The 17,913-nt window shown below is 32.2% G+C and overlaps 1 protein-coding gene across 1 annotated transcript in view; it reads right to left on the minus strand.

The window, feature by feature from the left end:
- Positions 1–6,289: 6,289 nt before the first annotated feature.
- The window catches only part of LOC115877645 (sulfotransferase family cytosolic 1B member 1-like), a 32,480-nt gene continuing 20,856 nt past the window's right edge, over positions 6,290–17,913 (minus strand). The window contains exons 4-5 of the mRNA XM_030893890.1: positions 14,110–14,230; positions 6,290–6,763 (exon numbers count right to left, since the gene is read on the minus strand). Coding sequence (XP_030749750.1) covers positions 6,372–6,763; positions 14,110–14,230 — 513 coding nt within the window. The 3' untranslated portion in view covers positions 6,290–6,371. The remainder of the gene's footprint in view (positions 6,764–14,109; positions 14,231–17,913) is intronic.

Here is a 17,913-nt window from a genome sequence, read left to right on the forward strand (position 1 = left end):
TGAGGTATATTTTGAAAACCTATCCGCGGCATTGCATATTGTTATTGTATACACGAACTCAACACGAAGGGACGTTGTGGTAAGGTATATATTCCAAATATGCGGCGACGTTACGTCGTTACGTTATAGTGAGATAGGCCATGCAGTAAGCGAGGGTTTTAGGGCTCGAACTCACTGACGACCAGGTCGCAATGAATCGCTGCAGCAAATACGACCTGGCCGTCGGCTGGCCGGATGTATTGCGTTTTTAGCTGCGGCCAGATGAACGACCAGTTTCAACAGAGTTGTCAAATCTAACGATTTTTTACATTTTACCAATTAGAAAATATTGTTTCAGAAATGTTAAAATATCCGAGTTAACTAAAAAGCGAAGTTGCTATTCACAACAAACAAAAAGCATTGTGTACGCGCGACCGACAAAAAGGGAGATATTCTGTTTCTTTTTTCTACTGATATGGCGCCCTTGTCCACTTTAGAAGTAAACATATTAGGACCATCGTAAAAAAGAACGTCAGACACTGGCTCTAAATATAAGCAGGTAGAAAGTTTAGCTTCCAGTTATTTCAATGTTTACAATATAACGAAGAATCTACAACAGTAATTACTTCTATTTTTATGAATGTTTAAGTTTCTTTCTGGATTTTTTTTTCAAAATAATGTACCTAGTAGAAATATAGTCTAATGAACCCTGTTTGAAAAACGTTAAATTAAATATAATATTTAAAATACAGTTGTCCTCCTTGTACATGACTACAATACCACAAACAATACAACTAAAAAAACTAATTTAATAAAAAAAACAAGTGGTTGTAGAAAAACTTTAAATATTATTTTTTTTTTATTTTTTAACATCGAAACTCAAAGGTATAATAACAGGTATCATACCAACCATAAATAGAATATGTATGTCATATAAAAATGTTTTGAGTTTTTACTAAAATCGACCTTTGATAAAAAAAAGGGATTAGATTTAAGTTTACCTTTGATCCAGTCTGTATACTATTTCTTTGGATTTTCTGCACGTGTGCAAATACTACACTAAAACACTATATCTTATATACAGGGTGTCCCAGAAATAAGTGCAAATATTTTAACTGGTAGTATAGTTCAACCCCAGAAACACGCCTATGAGGTTTTTTTTGCGAAAAAAATGTTTTGAAAATTCGGAATTTTTTGAAAATTTTTTTGGAAATTTATTTAGTTTTTAGTTAAAAAACATATTTTCTTGATAATATGGCAACATAGGTAGTAGATTAAATTTGCAAGAAAGAAAATCCAGAAAAGATCCAGTGGTTCTCAAAATTTTTGCAAAAAAATTATTTTTTTTGGAAATTTTCAAAGTAAAATAACTTCGTTATTTTGGACTTATGTGCAAAAAAGATAGAGAGAAAATATGTTTCTTTTATCGAGATCTACCACCCCTTAAAATATTTGCACTTATTTCTGGGACACCCTGTATATATATAAAATAAAATATTGTGCCTTGAATTTGAGGGATTTCATCTGAAAAATTATTAATTTGGAAGAAAACCGGCAACAAGCGGCAGAAAATAATAATATTTCCATGCAGTCTTCTGGTCGCAACGACCAACGGACGGCCAGGACGTTAGTGTGCGCTATATCATTTGATTTAATTGTTTTAGAGGTAGCTGCGGCCTGGCCGGTGCGACCTGGTCGTCAGTGTGTTCGAGCCCTTAGGGTCCGAATTCTGAACACCTGCACCGATTGATGTAAAATGTTAACAGTGAATAGAGATAGTGTAAGAAACAAAAGTTACATAGTAGCGATGTATGCTTTCACCCTGGGGGTGAATCACCCTTCTCGAGGATAAAAAATAAATCACCCATTCTAATTGCAAAAATCAATAAAGGGATGAAAGGGCAAAAAATGTTCTATAACATTTTTTCTAAAAATTAATATTTTCCTAGTTATTTAGGATTGAAAACGTTGATTTTTCGTGTAAAAACTGCATATTTTATTTTTCTGCCATTCTTTATAAATAACTCGAAAACCTTGCGATTTATCGCAAAACTCATATAAAGCAAAAATGAAGCTTTTGGAATAACTAAACGATTCGACCATTTTATTTTTATGATAACTCCGCGAGTTTTTATGCTAGAAACTTTTTTAACAAAGTATTTAAATTAAAAGGTTTTTTCAAGCACTTTAAAAACGGTCATATTCATTTTCTTCGAAAAATGTGTTCTTTGGCCATTATTTTACGGTAAAAGGTTGCAATTTAGTTTCCAAAAAAATAAAAAATCACCTTTACAGAGTGATAACTCGGCATTATTACACCTACGGTAATCAACAATGAATCGATTCGTTAATCCAAAAGCTTAATTTTTGCTTTATATAAGTTTTACGATAAAACGCAAGGTTTTCGAGTTATTTATAAAAAATAGCAAAAAATATGCAGTTTATAGATGAAAAATCAACATTTTCAATCTTAAATAACTCGGAAAATATTAATTTTCTGAAAAATGTTAAGAATATTTTTTGCTTAAAATTCATCCCTTTATTGATTTTTGCAATTAAAATAGATGATTTATTTTTCACCCCCGAAAAGGGGTTGCACTCACCCCAAGGGTGGATGCACACATCGCTACTATGTAATTTTTGTTTCTTACATAATATGTATACCCAAAGACATTATAAATATAGACCGAACATCTCATTCATAAATACTCGTTGGTAGTGTATCAAACATTCCAATGTGTCAAACAAGGACAGAAGAGACAGAGAAGTCTAAAATTTCCGACCCCGGCAACTAGGCGCATTTGGATTGTTCTAATGGCCAGTGGCGTATCGTTTTTTGGAACGAATTTAATTAGTAAAGTAAAAGTAAAGTAATTAGTAAAATGTTTACTCCATATTAATATACTACATTAACACTTTTTCGTCAGACACTTTTAACACTTTTGTTATAAGGTCTAATATAATAATATAATTAATATCCCACATATACTTATGTTGAAACGTTAGTAGGTAGTTTTCGAAAATCGCTCCAACGTCGATTTTCAATTTAAACTTTCAGTTATTTCTATATAAATTTTCAGTTACTTTTGAATATTTACAGGGTGACTCAGGCTACCGAAACAGTTCTATATTAGGTTTGTGGTTGGTGACTTTTCTTTCAATTTTTTTTCAGAATATGGAGGCAACGGTAAAGCACATTTTAGACATTTTTGTAAACATAGGTGGCCGGAACATATTTTCAAACTAAAGTTGTAGATTTGCCATTAAATTTCCATTCCAGAAATACCTAGGGTTGCCACCTGTCCTTTTTTGGACTAACTTGTCCTTTTGACTTTTTTGACTTTAAAATTCATTTTTATTTACGTATTTTCACTGAGAAAATTACCTACAGCAAACAGAAATATTATTTTCGTCCAGATTTAATTAGAGATGTTATAAAACTTAAAAATAAATTTTTCTTGTTTAGAATAGGCAACATTATTTAGAACTTCCCGTTTAATCTCAAATGATAATTTAGGTTTTAGTTTTACCTTTTTTGATCTTAAAAAGAACTTTTTAAAATTAGTAATTAGTAACGATTTAGTTAGTTCGCAATCGATAGCTTCCTGTAAAGTACTATGTAATAGTTGTTTAATCTTGTATTATTAATAACTTCCTATACCTAAAATCAATATTTAATGAGAAAATTGTGTTTTTTTTGAAAATATAAGACAAGATTTGACTTTCGGTCTTCTTCTTGTATTATGATGGCTCTGATACGAGGCAATTACCTTTTAGTCTCTCAATAGAAGGCATTTATCATTAAAAGTATCAAATCTGTGTGCTACAGTATGGGATTTCTGTCGCATAATAATATTACGTTTATTTACAAATCCATTACTTTTAAAGGTAGCTTCATCAGACAATCAAATTTTAGTTAAATGTCCCAATCTTCATGAACTGTATTAAGCATATCTATTGCAGTTTGAATCACCCCGAGAATCACCCTGTATGTTGACAAAAATATTTTGAAAATGTGCGTTACAATGGCCCCCATCTTATATAAAAAATTGAAATAAAAATTACAAACCAAAAACGTAATAGGTAAAAAGCTTTTTTGGAGGCCTGGGTCACTCTGTATATAGGTATGTATAAAACTAGTAGCCTAAGAATTATTTACAGTTCGTCGCCTTCTAAAAAAGGTAACACACCGTACAAATAACTCTAGGAAGAGGTATTTGTACGGTGGTAAAAAATTGTTTAAACGAGGCCGAAGGGGCAGATATAATAATGTAATAAAATGTAAAAAAGGGCGGGTAAACACCTTTGTTTATTTGTTGAGCAAAATTCCTTTAGAATATCGTATATAATGACCAAAATATGACGCAATTTTAAGAAAAAAAATGTCATTTTCTGGCATATAATAAAGTTTCAAATGCAACGTTTATATTCAAATTTGTTATGATCTACAACAGTTAAGTAGTAATTGAGACGAATTATAATTCAATTACCGGCTACTACGTTCTTGTTTTAATACATAAATTATTTTAATTGTGAGAGGCTCCCTTGTGGGACGCCTATGTATGGCGATTACGGCGTGGCGGAAACAATACCTACCTGTGAAAAGACAAATTCGGGTAATTTGAGCTTATTTTTACACACATTTGACATTGTCGTACCATATTGAAAATTCGCAGATTCAAAAGTACGTTAAAAAAGCAAAAACTACTGAAAAACACTGAAAAGTTCACTTCGGACTTGATTCCGACTTCAAACACACCGTAAGCTAAACGTAGTACGCTATAACGGACTATGGGCCGTCGCGAGGGGGGGTGGGACGGACGGCTCATTTCATTCTGGAAGACTAGCAGCGATGTTGCCAATAGTTCTAGACGTTTCAGCACATTAAACAGTAAACATGTCCTTTAATAGTAACGCCAATATCCTCTGATTAATAACATATTATTACGCATGCTTCTTTAAAAGTAAACTATTAATTTAATTAAGAAATTGAGATTTATTGATATCCGCACTGCAAATCAAACTAAGTAGATAGGCGCAAATTTGAGATGTGGCAATGTCGCCTTCTCTATCTCAGTTGGTTTTTACAGTACGTAGTCAACCTCCGATTGTTTGATCGGGTTAAAATGCAAAATGTGATATCTGTTCTTCCTAAATCTATGTGTATACCTATTCACTATTAAAATTTCACGTCAATCGGTGCTGGTGTCAAGAATTCGGAGGTAGTAATACCCTATTTTTATCTTCGCTTACTGGCCTAAGAATCGCGTCTAACAATGACAAGTAACAAGTATGTAGGTATCATACGATCGAAAAAAAAGCGTCAACAACGGCTGAGGAATGAGAATTGATGATAATTATACCGTAATCTTCTTTATTTTTTAATGACCCTTACTGCCAGTAGGCCTTTAGAATATTGTATTTTTTTATATTGAGTAAAAATGATTTTTAAAATTTAAAAACCATATGGTGTAGTTTAAAATTCGAGGGAAAATATTTTTTTGGAAAGATTTGTCTCTCTGGAAACGTACTATTCTTTCTTACTCTTTTTGTAATCCGTCTTTGACGCCGCCGCCGGTTTCTTTCTATCATTCGATCGGAAACAAATTCGATATAATAGCTATAATACCGGGTGCGTCTCAAAAGTGGTAACCTCCCAAATACAATGATGTATCACACTTACCCATCAATGATGTATCCCACGTTATATGCACATACATAAAATAAAAAGGGATTCGTATAAGCATCTATCTCCAAATCATTTACTCTTTATTATCCGTTTTTTGGGCAAGTGTGATTCCATCATGTCTCAATTTTTTCAAATGGAACGACAGTGGGTCATTATATTTAGAAAAAGCATTTTTTACGAATAATTTGGTACCACACACTTGGAAGTTTGAGTGAATTTGTAATTTGTCGTTATGAATCGCATGTTGCAATTTCAAACAAACCAAATTCAAAAATGTCAAAAGTTGACATATGATATGTCATTCTATTCAGAGTGTCATTTTCTATCGAATAAACTAACAAAATACCGAGGGTGCCTTTTAAAAATCAAAAATTGTAGCGATTTTCGGTGAAACAGGAAGTAACAGAAAACCATTGAAGACGTCACTCAATCCTAAATTTATGTTATCTACCAAATCTCGTTTTTTTTATCTAAAAAAATAAAAAAGTTATAGGGGTGAGCCACTTTTGAGACGCACTCGGTATACATGACGTGGCCTTAATACATAATAAAAAATAACACAATATTAGATAAATTCTACAAGCATTTAAATCTTTTTTTTTATTAAAATAAAAGTTTAGATTCAAGTAACAATCTATCTCTATTTCTATTTCTTATTTTTAACATACTAACTTAAAATATAAAAAAAAAAACAAATTTCACCTTAATAGAACTGAAAATCTGTATTTTTTGTATTCGTACGAATCCACCTGTCAAATTCCTCTATCAATTCCGGGGACATAACAGTTTTATATCCACCTACCGATCCAGAACGCATAAACATGCCTTCCTGTTCTATGAGTTTGTATTTCTTATTTAATTCCGTGACCAATTCGTAATTTACCGCCGGGTTTTTCTTCATACTATCGAAACTTAAGTGGTCGGTAAGAATGTCCACTTGGTTCTCGTTCAAATCCTTCTCTAGAAATTTAGCGGTTGCTCGAATAGCCGAAGGAAGATCTTTCTTCATGTCTTCGTATCGAAGGAAGAGGACATTGTCCTCATGGCGTCTGTTCCAGAACTGGAGTAAGTGTTTCCAGTAAGGTGCAAAACATACTGAAATTTATTTGTAATTATCAGATACTTTTTAATAATGATATAGTGTTAAAAAATATTTTATTTTTTATTTTGATGTATGGACGGAATAGACCCATGATAGATATACATTTTATTTAGCATCGGAAGACGTTTGTTTTGTATGTGCAGGGTGGCGCTTCTCATACGCCACAGAGGTTCCAAGGAGAACGACAGTTTGTATTGAAATTAAATTTTATGAGCATATGTAGGTTAATTCAGAGCACTTTTTAAAAATATAGAGAGTTCTACAGGTGTCCCCAAAAAAAGTTACGTATCAAAGTTGTGTTTTTTATAATAGACACTATATATTAATTGGTTTTCGGATTCTGAGAGAAAAATAAAGGTGAGTTTTATAAGAGAAGTATATGACTAAAATGTAAGGTTTTTGACATATTTAACATTTTCTAGAAATAAAGAACTATTTAAATTACAATAAAACCTACCTAAATTGGAATTTACCCGGTATATCCTAATATGTAGTTAAATTAACTATTGTACTTTAAATTAAATTAAAACTTGATCCAAAAAGTTATACAGGGTGGGAGAAAATTAATATTAAACATTGATCACCTTTAAAAGCATGTTACTCTCTTATTTTAAATGGAACACCCAGTATATTGTTCCGACATTCAATGGAGAATTCGTCTCTTCAAAATACTATTAAAATTGCTTACCCATTAAACAAAGATTTTCCTAGATATTTTCATTTACATGATTTGATCTGAGTAGATATTTATTATTTGATATAATCTTGGTGGCTGGTGATATGTTTGACGTTACTTCAACATAGCTGTCTAATTAGTCCAACTTTAATAACTAGTTATCATTTTGTGTCAGTTAAAACAAAAAAAAATCTCAGAAATTTGCCAAAAATGCAAACTTATCCTACATCAGAAAGAACTGATATGATTCTATTAGTTGGTGAATGCTCTGGTTGGTGAATTATCTAGTCTGGTATTTTTTTATGGGGATATGTTAAAGACAGTGTTTACAAAACTAGACTAGAAGGTGGAACTCCACATATGCCTTTTAAAATGAGAATTACATAATATTCAAATAATTATAAGTTTATATAGTTTTAATTCTGTAATAATTAAAATATGTTTTAAACGTGTATCTTTTTATCACCGTTGAGTATTACAATAATATGTAAAGATCTACTGACGCAAAATCATAAAAATTAAAATATCTTGGAAAATCTTTGTCTGAAGAGTAGGCACCTTAATAATATTTTGAAGATATATAAATTCCCCATTGAACACCGGAAAAATATACTGCGTATTCCATTTAAAATAAAGGAGTACCTTGCTTTTAAATGTTACTAATGTTCCATATTAATTTTGTCTCACCCTGTTCGGGTCAAATTTCAATTTGGTTTAACATACAATGGTTACTGTAATTAAATATTGCATCTCCCATTGAACACCGGAAAATATTCTGGGTGTTGCATTTGAAATAAAGGAGTAACTTGCTTTTAAAAGTGCCTAATGTTCCATATTAATTTTGTCTCACCCTGTATAAATTTTTAGGTCAAATTTCAATTTGGATTATACAATGGTTACTGTAATTAAATATCAGGCTATATAAGAGCAACTAAAATTTAGGTAGCTATTATCGAAATTTAAAGTTTACTCTTCATTTTCACAAAATGTGGAATATGTCACAATCCTTAGATTTTAGGTTTATGCTTCTTTAATAAAACTCACCTTTATTTTTTTCCTAGAATCCGAACATCAATTAATTTATAGTGTATTCCATTAGAAAAAATACAACTTTGATGTGTAACTTTTTTTGGGGACACCCTGTATAATTCTATATGTTTTTATAAAATGCTTTCAGTTAACCTACATATGCTGCCAAAATTTCATTTCGATATAAACTACCGTTTTCCTTGGAGCTTCCGCGGCATATGACAGGCGCCACCCTGTATAATTAATTTTTGTAAAAATAAACTAGGTACGTCTAACAAATCTGTACCTCATTATGGTACCCATTAGTACATCCCATGAGATACATACAAAATTTATATTAAAAAATTACATTTAGTAGTTATACTTTACAGGGTGTCCCATTTTAGATGAAATCATACTGTATCTTATTTATTCGTGAAGATAGAACGGTGCGATTTGCATAATCCTGTCCCACTTTTTTGTCAAACGAAAGATGCCGTAAACAAAATTTTCATAGTCCTCTTCGTTTCGAGCTACAGGGTCTTTTTGAAAATACTGGAATTTGGGACAATCCCTGTATCTCTGTTATGGTTAAAGGTATCGAGAAGGTAAAAACTGTTTATTGTAGAACTCTTTAAGTAGAATATAGTGGCCTAGTCTGTTATTCTATAAATATAATATTTTTAAAGATATGAACTAAAGTTGTGTTTTCTTAAAAGGAACACCCTATATATTTATAAATTATATGATTTAGCTTGCCATAAGCTTCTCAAAAATATATATCACTCTATATTTATTTTCACTACTTACTACAATATTTACAGTTTTTCTATTAAACGATAAGATTTATTAGTAGGTCATTATTGATAATAAAAGAAACTAAAGAACTATTAAAAGTATACTGGCTATCTGTCTCTTGTTTTATTTTGGGAGCCACTAATAAATTATTTATACATTAGGGAAACTTAACTCTCTACCGCTTTTATAAATCTTGGAAGCGATCTTACCGGAACTATTAGATATTCCTTCAGCTAATTTACGTGAAATATACCATCAGTAAGATTTGGCTCTCCCTCATAACTTTGAAAATATTAGAATTTTGTTAAATTATTATTTCTTATTTATGATGGCCTCCCTGATTCCCAGATTTGTTCGTTCTAGATTACTGATTTTGGGGATTTTTGAAATATGAAATATAACGTGGCAACTACAACAATGTCAAACACCTGAAAAATGCTTTAATAATGCAAGTGTATTCAGAGATAGTGCAATGTGTATTCAATATATTCAGAGATTCAGCAATGGTAACCTGGTAACACTTCAAATGTAAAATATATCAATCCCAAATAAAATTTTAATATGTGTATGACTATTTTATTAAATACCATTTTGTTATTTATCACGGCCTACTAATAAAAGGAAGTATACGGCCCAACTAAGAACGTAAGCTGCCCAATCACGGCACAAAACGGTGAACTTCTGAAAGAGAAAGAGCAAATCAGAAATCGCTTTAAAGAGCATTACAGCCATATCCTTAACCAAGACAATATCCCCAATATGCAAGCACTAAACACAATACCTCAGTATAACAGCATTGATGTATTAGATATCCCAATAACGGAACAGGAAATAAAGGCCTCCATAAAACAACTTAAAAACAACAAATCGGCTGGCTGTGACGCTATTCCAGCGGAAATCTATAAGTGTGCAAGTAAAGAACTTATTGGTCATCTTAAGGCTCTCTTCGATGTCATATTGGAAAGCGGAGAGGTACCTCTGGACTTTCGCAACGCGAATATAGTAAATATATTCAAGAACAAAGGAAGTGCATCAGATTGCGGAAACTACCGAGGAATTTCACTACTGGTTATCGGAGGTAAAGTTCTCGCAAAAATTATGTCAAACCGCCTTCACCCACATATAGAAAAAATCCTCCCAGAATCGCAAACGGGCTTTCGCACAAACCGCGGTACCGTTGATTCTATATTCTCCGTCCGCCAACTACAGGAAAAAGTAAAGGAACAGCAGAGTAAACTTTATGTTGCATTCATCGACCTAACGAAAGCTTTCTACTCTGTAAACAGAGATGCACTTTGGACAATTATGCAAAAGTTCAGAGTGCCCAACAAATTTCTTAGTGTGTGTAAAAGCCTCCATAACAACAAGTCGAGAGTGTCACATCATGGATCACTGAGCGATCCCTTCCTGACAAATACAGGAGTTAGGCAGGGATGTGTCCTAGCTCCTCTCCTATTCAACATATTCATGGCAGCGCTCTCTATTATAGTGGACAGCAAACTACAGGAAAAAGGAATGGGTGTTACATACAGGTATGACGGCGATCTGTTCAACATAAAAAGACTCAGGGCAAAAACACGTATAAAATTCATCACAGAACTCCAACATGCTGATGACAGCGCTCTAGTTGCAAATATGTTACAGCAATTACAGGAAATGCTGAACACATATACCTGGGCATACGAGACTTTGAGCCTTAAAAAAGCCAACAACGATAAAACAAAAATCATGTGCACTTCCAGTGGCGGATACAGAGGGGGTCCATGGGGCCCGAACCCCCCCTGAAATCTATAAATTGGGTTAAATATTAGGCTTTGGGGTTAAAAAAGCATATTCTACATTATTCTTTATTTGGGCCCCCACCTAAAATAAATTCCTATATCCGCCCCTGTGCACTCCCCCGGAAAATCATAACAGCGCTATAAAAATCGGAGAAGAACTATTGGGATATGTATCGGAATTTAATTACCTCGGCAGTTTGATTTCGGAAAAGGCAAATATCGACTCTGAAATTCAGCACAGAATCAGCAGCGCCTCAAGAACATTCTGGAAATTAAAAGACAGGGTTTTCTACAATCATGACTTGAGCACAGAAACGAAACTTGCAGTGTATCGAGCAGTAATAATCCCCACCATGTTATATATAAGCGAAACCTGGGTGCCGCACCGCCGGCACACGAGCGCATTCAGGTGCATGACACTTCTTATGGGAGAACTGGCAATGGTTGAAAACTTGACTACAAGCGATTTTCTAGGAATCTTCCTTACCGATAAATTATTGACAAGAGTGACAGATAAAACCCTGACATTCTTTCAGTATAACAGTTCATCTCTTTTTCGTTCTAAAGTGTGCGTTGAAAGTAGACAAAATCAATTTTTGGTGACCCATAATTTGTTATCCGAACACCACTTTTCTCCTTGTCGGGTTGTTGACCGGCACACGAGCGCATTCAGGTGCATGACACTTCTTATGGGAGAACTGGCAATGGTTGAAAACTTGACTACAAGCGATTTTCTAGGAATCTTCCTTACCGATAAATTATTGACAAGAGTGACAGATAAAACCCTGACATTCTTTCAGTATAACAGTTCATCTCTTTTTCTTTCTAAAGTGTGCGTTGAAAGTAGACAAAATCAATTTTTGGTGACCCATAATTTGTTATCCGAACACCACTTTTCTCCTTGTCGGGTCGTTGACGTTGATTTGTCGCCATTTTATTTCTTTTGTTTACACGCTGCAGTTTGCTTTGTAAATTTAATACATAAATTATTTAGGCAAATATAAGTTTTTGATAAAACTCCTTGGACTAACGTGTAGGTAAGTGTTGATAAATAAGTTTTTTTTCATCTTAACATGCTCATTGTCATTCTCCTGATTTAGGTGACAGAAAAGGATCATCAAATCAAATTGAATTTTATATTTTTTCATCCCAGGACCGATAATAAAATATTATTTTATGGATACCTTCCTAAATATCAACGAGATGAGCCATCGGAAGAAAGGGACCATAGTACAAAACAGAAAGGTGATCTTTTTTCTTTCCACTTAGGATATTGAAATTATTATATACTGTAGTCGTGTTCGGCATTATGCTCTGAGAAATATAGATAAACAAAGAACAACAGATATAAAGCATCCCAGAGGAAAATAGAGGCAATACCTGTACTCTCCCTTTGATATTTGTGAAAGTTACGGCAAAGTATTGTTGTAAATGTCATCTTTTTAATCGACCTGTAAACTTCGAGCAAAAAGATGACACTTTCAACAATACCCTGACAGATATCAGAGACGATACAGGTTTTTCCTCTCTTTTCCCCTGGAATACTTTTAATTTATTATTCTTTGTTTATCTAGATTTCTCAGAGCACTATGAACGAACTCAGCTTGTATGTTTGAAATAATCGTCCAGTTGGCTTAAAAACGATGATCGATGACATCTCCTATATTTTACTTTCAAAATTATGATATATATATCTTCATTTCGAAGCCATCTATGACGCCATTTTTTTCAGTTTTGTTATAATTAATTTTGTCTCTTGATCTACTTGTAACATTATTCTTTTAATTTTATTAATTTATTGTGGTGAAATTAATTTCTGTTGTATATTTGATATTGATATTAAACATATTTTTAAAAAATGGTGTATTTTTTGTGTTTTTATCTATGTCATACTTAAAAATAAATGAAGAATTAATTTTTTTTATTTTTTTAAACTTCCCGCCATGCGTGACAATCTAGTCCGTAGTTCCTACAAGCGATATTGGGGGCGCTAGTATCAGTAGACTTGCCAACAGTCTCAAATTTAAACGTCAATTTCACTTTCCAATATTTAGCAAGACGCTCGCACTTCTCCTTGTGTATGTGTTTTGTGAACGCATTAAACAAGTTGCATCAGAGACACCGTCTCAAACGTATCAGTCCTTAAAAAGGCAAGCTGCGGGAGCGATGAAGTAATGATTACTAAATCTCGCTTAAGATAGGCTGGCCACGTATGCAGGATGCAAGAAAACCGCCTACCGAAATCTCTTCTTTACGGTGAACTTGTAGAGGGTAAGAGAAAACGGGTGGACAACTCAAAAGATACAAGGATGTTGTTCATGAAAACTTAAAGGGGGTAAGTATGCAGCATCAGTGGTAGGAAGCAGCGCACAATAGAACGCAATGGAGGAGAATAATTGTAAATTCAGTTAATAACGACAACCAAAAAGTAAAGAGGCAACAAAGCAATGAGATTTTTGAATGTCCGGAGTGCGGAAGAGAGATAACATCACGTATCGGGCTTTTCAGTCACAGAAAAGCTCATGACAGGAAACGCCTTGCGTAACCATCTTTTGATGCGTGTCAAATACTTGTCAGTGAGTAATGGCAGTAGTAGTAGTAGTACTAATAAAAAATGATATATTTTAAATATTGCAGTAAATAGTGAAAATAAATATAGAGTGATATATATTTTTGAGCAGCTCATAGCAAGACGGATCATATGATTCATAAATATACAGGGTGTTTCATTTCAAAAAACATAACTTTAGTTCATATTTTCAAAAAAAAATACGTAAAAAAACAGACTACGCCACTGTATTCTACGTAAAAAGTTCTGCAAGAATCAGTTTTCATCTTCTCGATATCAACCACAAGAACGGAGATACTGGCACTGTCCGAAATTGCAAAATTTTCAAAAAGACCCTGTAGCTCAGAAACGAAGAGGGCTATAAAAATTTTGTTCAGAGCATCTTTCGTTTGACAAAAAAGTGAAATAGGTTTGTGCAAACCGCATCATCCTATCTTTACTCATAACGGAGATACCGTATGATTTCAACTAAAATGGGACACCCTGCTTATGTAACTGTTAACTTACACTTATTTGCGAGAAATAGTCTGCAGAAAGTTTCAAAATCGCCAGTATATCCTTCAAGGAGTTTTGCATGATGATAATAAGATAGGCATGTGTCCTTGGGATTTCTAGCTATGTATATAATCTAAAATAAATTTAATCTTATGAAATACAGTTAGTTTAGTCATATTTTGTACAGGGTAGTGCGAATTGTATTCGGGAAATTTCATCAGCATATTTTGCGTATAAAACTAAGTAAAACAGTTCCTATAGCTTTAGGGCCTAAAAGGTTTCGTTTCGGAGATACAGAGTTATTACAAAAGTAATAGCTTTTCGTCCGTACTTGCATTACACTACTTAGTGAAAAAAAATATACATTGCACCATTTTTTACGTAAAAAAGATCTTTTGTTAAAAATTGCGACGTGCAACCGTTCTCAAGATATTTGGAATGAAAATGATCAATACATGCCATCACTAACAAAAATGAACATGTTGAGTAGATAGTTATTTGGACTGAAATGGTAAATTTGCGAACTTTTTATTTCTTTAAATTAATCACAAATTTTTCTAGAAAAATTATGATAAACCAGTTTGTTGAACCTTTAGCACAAAAACATTTCGAAGTTTATTATTTCCGTCTACTACTAACTATCTAGTAAAAAGTTTAATTATTGACATTGATGACATATTAATTATTTCGAATCCAAATATCTTGAGAACCATTCTGCCGTGAAAAGGTATAGGGCAGTATATGCAAAAAAAAACAATGGAGATATTTCAATTTCAAAAGCGATTCAATCAATGCCTATGAGTAATGATTACTCATAGCGATTTTTATCTTTTTTATTTCTTTTTTAGGTAAAGAACGATAGAATGTATATTTTTTCACTAAGTAGTTTAATACAAGTACGGAAGAAAAGTTTCTTTAAAAGAGTTAAAAAACATGTAGGCGGCGCCCCCTAGATGAAAGAATCATATTGACATCGAAGTAAAACTTTTCATGTCAAAAAAAGAAATAAAAATGAAACTTTTACACCCTGTATCTCCAAAATGAAGCATTTTAGAACATAAATTTAAACGTACTTATATGCTGCCGAAGTTTAAGTTGCCCTAATACAATTTGGACCACCCTGCATATAATTATTAAGATAAAAATGTGTGTTCTTTTGAGAGTTTTCATCATATTAGTATACCAAACCAAACTAAAACGAAAATATTATAGGTATTAGTGTATAAATAATAACAAAAAAAATGTTGATAAAATGGTGAATGCAGCAAAAATTTTTCAAATAATATTTTAAAAAATGTTGACAAAATGGTGAATGACTCTTCACCTAATTTTTCACCCACGAGCCGCCACTGATTAGTAGCAATCTAAAACAAGACCAGAACACTTTAAGAATATGATATGTGGTTGTCTAAATTGAACAAAATATCTACAGGGTGAGAGTTTTCTACGATGGAGATGATCTTTTCTGTGGATGGAGCTAGAGAGTCGGTTAAATAGGGAAGTAATTGCAGTTTTGTAATAATAACATATGCGCTTTTGGATTTTTGAAAAAAAATATGGCTTGACTAGATATTTTGACAAAAAAACAAATTTCGGCTATTTTAAGAATGCTCTATTATTGCATTATAACCTACTTTAAATAAAAAGTTTTCAGATAAAAGTTGTTGAAATCACATCCTTAATAAGATTGTGTTCCTGTTTTTTTTCTAAAGCGTATCATTTTTGATTTATGACATACACCATATTTTTTAAATGGCAACCATAGTTGGTCATAACTTCTTTATAAGCGCCATTTTTACGCTTTTTTTTCGAAAAATTACTGAGTTATAGCCAATTCTTATCTTGTTTAAACAATTTCATTTAGTTAGCCATGGAAACAAGCACAGTTATCATTGCTCTCAGAGATGTCAAACTGTCACATCCAAACAAAAATATTCTATCAAGACGCAACTAAAATGTAAGAAGGAATTTTTCAAATAAAGAAAAGCGTGAGGGACTATTGGTTCAACTCTTCTTAAACCATACATTTTCGAGGATACGTTGATCGGTGTCGTTACTTACGGCTTTTTAGCTGATTTGAACAGTTTTCAAGACATGTTAAGAAAATTTTTAGACTCTCTCATCAACAGAATGAATTTCATTATGATTATCAACCTCAAAAATATTAAAAGAAATATTAAAAATTATTTATATCATAATTATGCCAGTATAGTATAGTTAATGATTAATCCTGATTTTTTTTATTTACTTTTCAGACAGTCTTGGGATTTAGGTTCGGGAAAACTCTGATTAAGTTTCAAGTCATTTGGTTTTTCATTACATATCTTTATTTGGTTTTTAAAGTATGTATAAAGTATTTATAAAGTATGTTAATAAGTATGAAAAAAGAAAAATGTTTTGTAAAGAATTATTGTTTTTATAACATAAACATGGTCACACTAAGCTTAAGATTTTTTTGTATATACACTACTTGACTTTTTAATTTTAATTTTAACTATGTATATATATATATATATATATACATATATATGTATTCGTGATTTTTATAAATGTTTTTTCTTAAAAAAAATGAACATAGATTTTTATGATAAGTAAACTGAAATTATATTTTGTTATAGACACTACACTAATGAAGGCTATAATGTTAGCCGAAACGTTTGTTTTTCCTTTAAAAACCAAATAAAGATATGTAATGAAAAACCAAATGAAAACTTAATCAGAGTTTTCCCGAACCTAAATCCCAAGAAAATAAAAAAAATCAGAATTTTTAGAAACAAGGTTCAAGAATATTAAATTTTCCGTTAATGATTAATTATGCTAGGATAGGATAATTATGGACCCAACCCAACCTGACCTATCAGTTTTGAATTTTTTATGGGGTAGGGTTAACAATAAAGTTTACAAGAAAACCTATGAATCAAAAGAGACACTCGAAGAGGCAGTAGGCGGTAGGAAAGAAGCTTTAATAGTGGGGTCGGATAGCTCTGAAAATCATAAAAATATTTCAGTTCTGGCGGCGAACTTGAATTTTTGGATATGGATAGTACATATACCAAGCATCAAAAAACGCCCCAGACCCCAAAATTTTGGGCCCCCCCCCACCACCGGTATGACGTCATTAAAGTGGGGGTCAAAAAACTGCTTTTAGGCATATAAATACTTTTTTTTTCTTTGTAAAAACCCATTTTAATTTTATTTTTTATACTAAAATAACTTATTTGAAAATATTTTCAACTGTTTTTAATTATATGGCGGCCATCTTGTTATATAAATGTCAAAATTTTGACATTTTATCTGAAATTTCGTGTTTGATGTCAATTTATAGGTTTTTGGGGTCGACAAATTTAGTGAAGATATTAAAATTTTAATACGATACATCTGCAACTAGATGCTAACCCCAAACAACCTCTCAAAATTTTTCTTTTATACATCCCTTCTTCAACACGCCCCTATGCACCAACCTTTATACTAAAATATAAACTTCTATTTATGTTCATAAAATTTTATTTCATCAAATGTATGAATAAAAACGACTTGAAAATTAAAAATAAGTTAACATTTTAAATAAAAATAACATTTTAATAAAATAAGTTAATACACTCTATTAATCGTTTTCAGAACAATGTCCTTCACATGCACACAGCTGTGTACACCGAAGACCGTTTTTTACACATTTACATGCTGAACACTCAAGAAAAGAACAAGAACACACAAACGATTAGTTCCTCATAGCTTTTCACAACATCTGGAATGGTAGACCACAATGGCCGAAATCCATCATTAGTTTTTTGCCATCCCCAATTATCAGGCAATTGA

The sequence above is a fragment of the Sitophilus oryzae genome, unplaced genomic scaffold, assembly GCF_002938485.1.
Source record: "Sitophilus oryzae breed Bouriz unplaced genomic scaffold, Soryzae_2.0 scaffold_1496_pilon_pilon, whole genome shotgun sequence".
Taxonomy (NCBI): Eukaryota; Metazoa; Arthropoda; class Insecta; order Coleoptera; family Curculionidae; genus Sitophilus; species Sitophilus oryzae.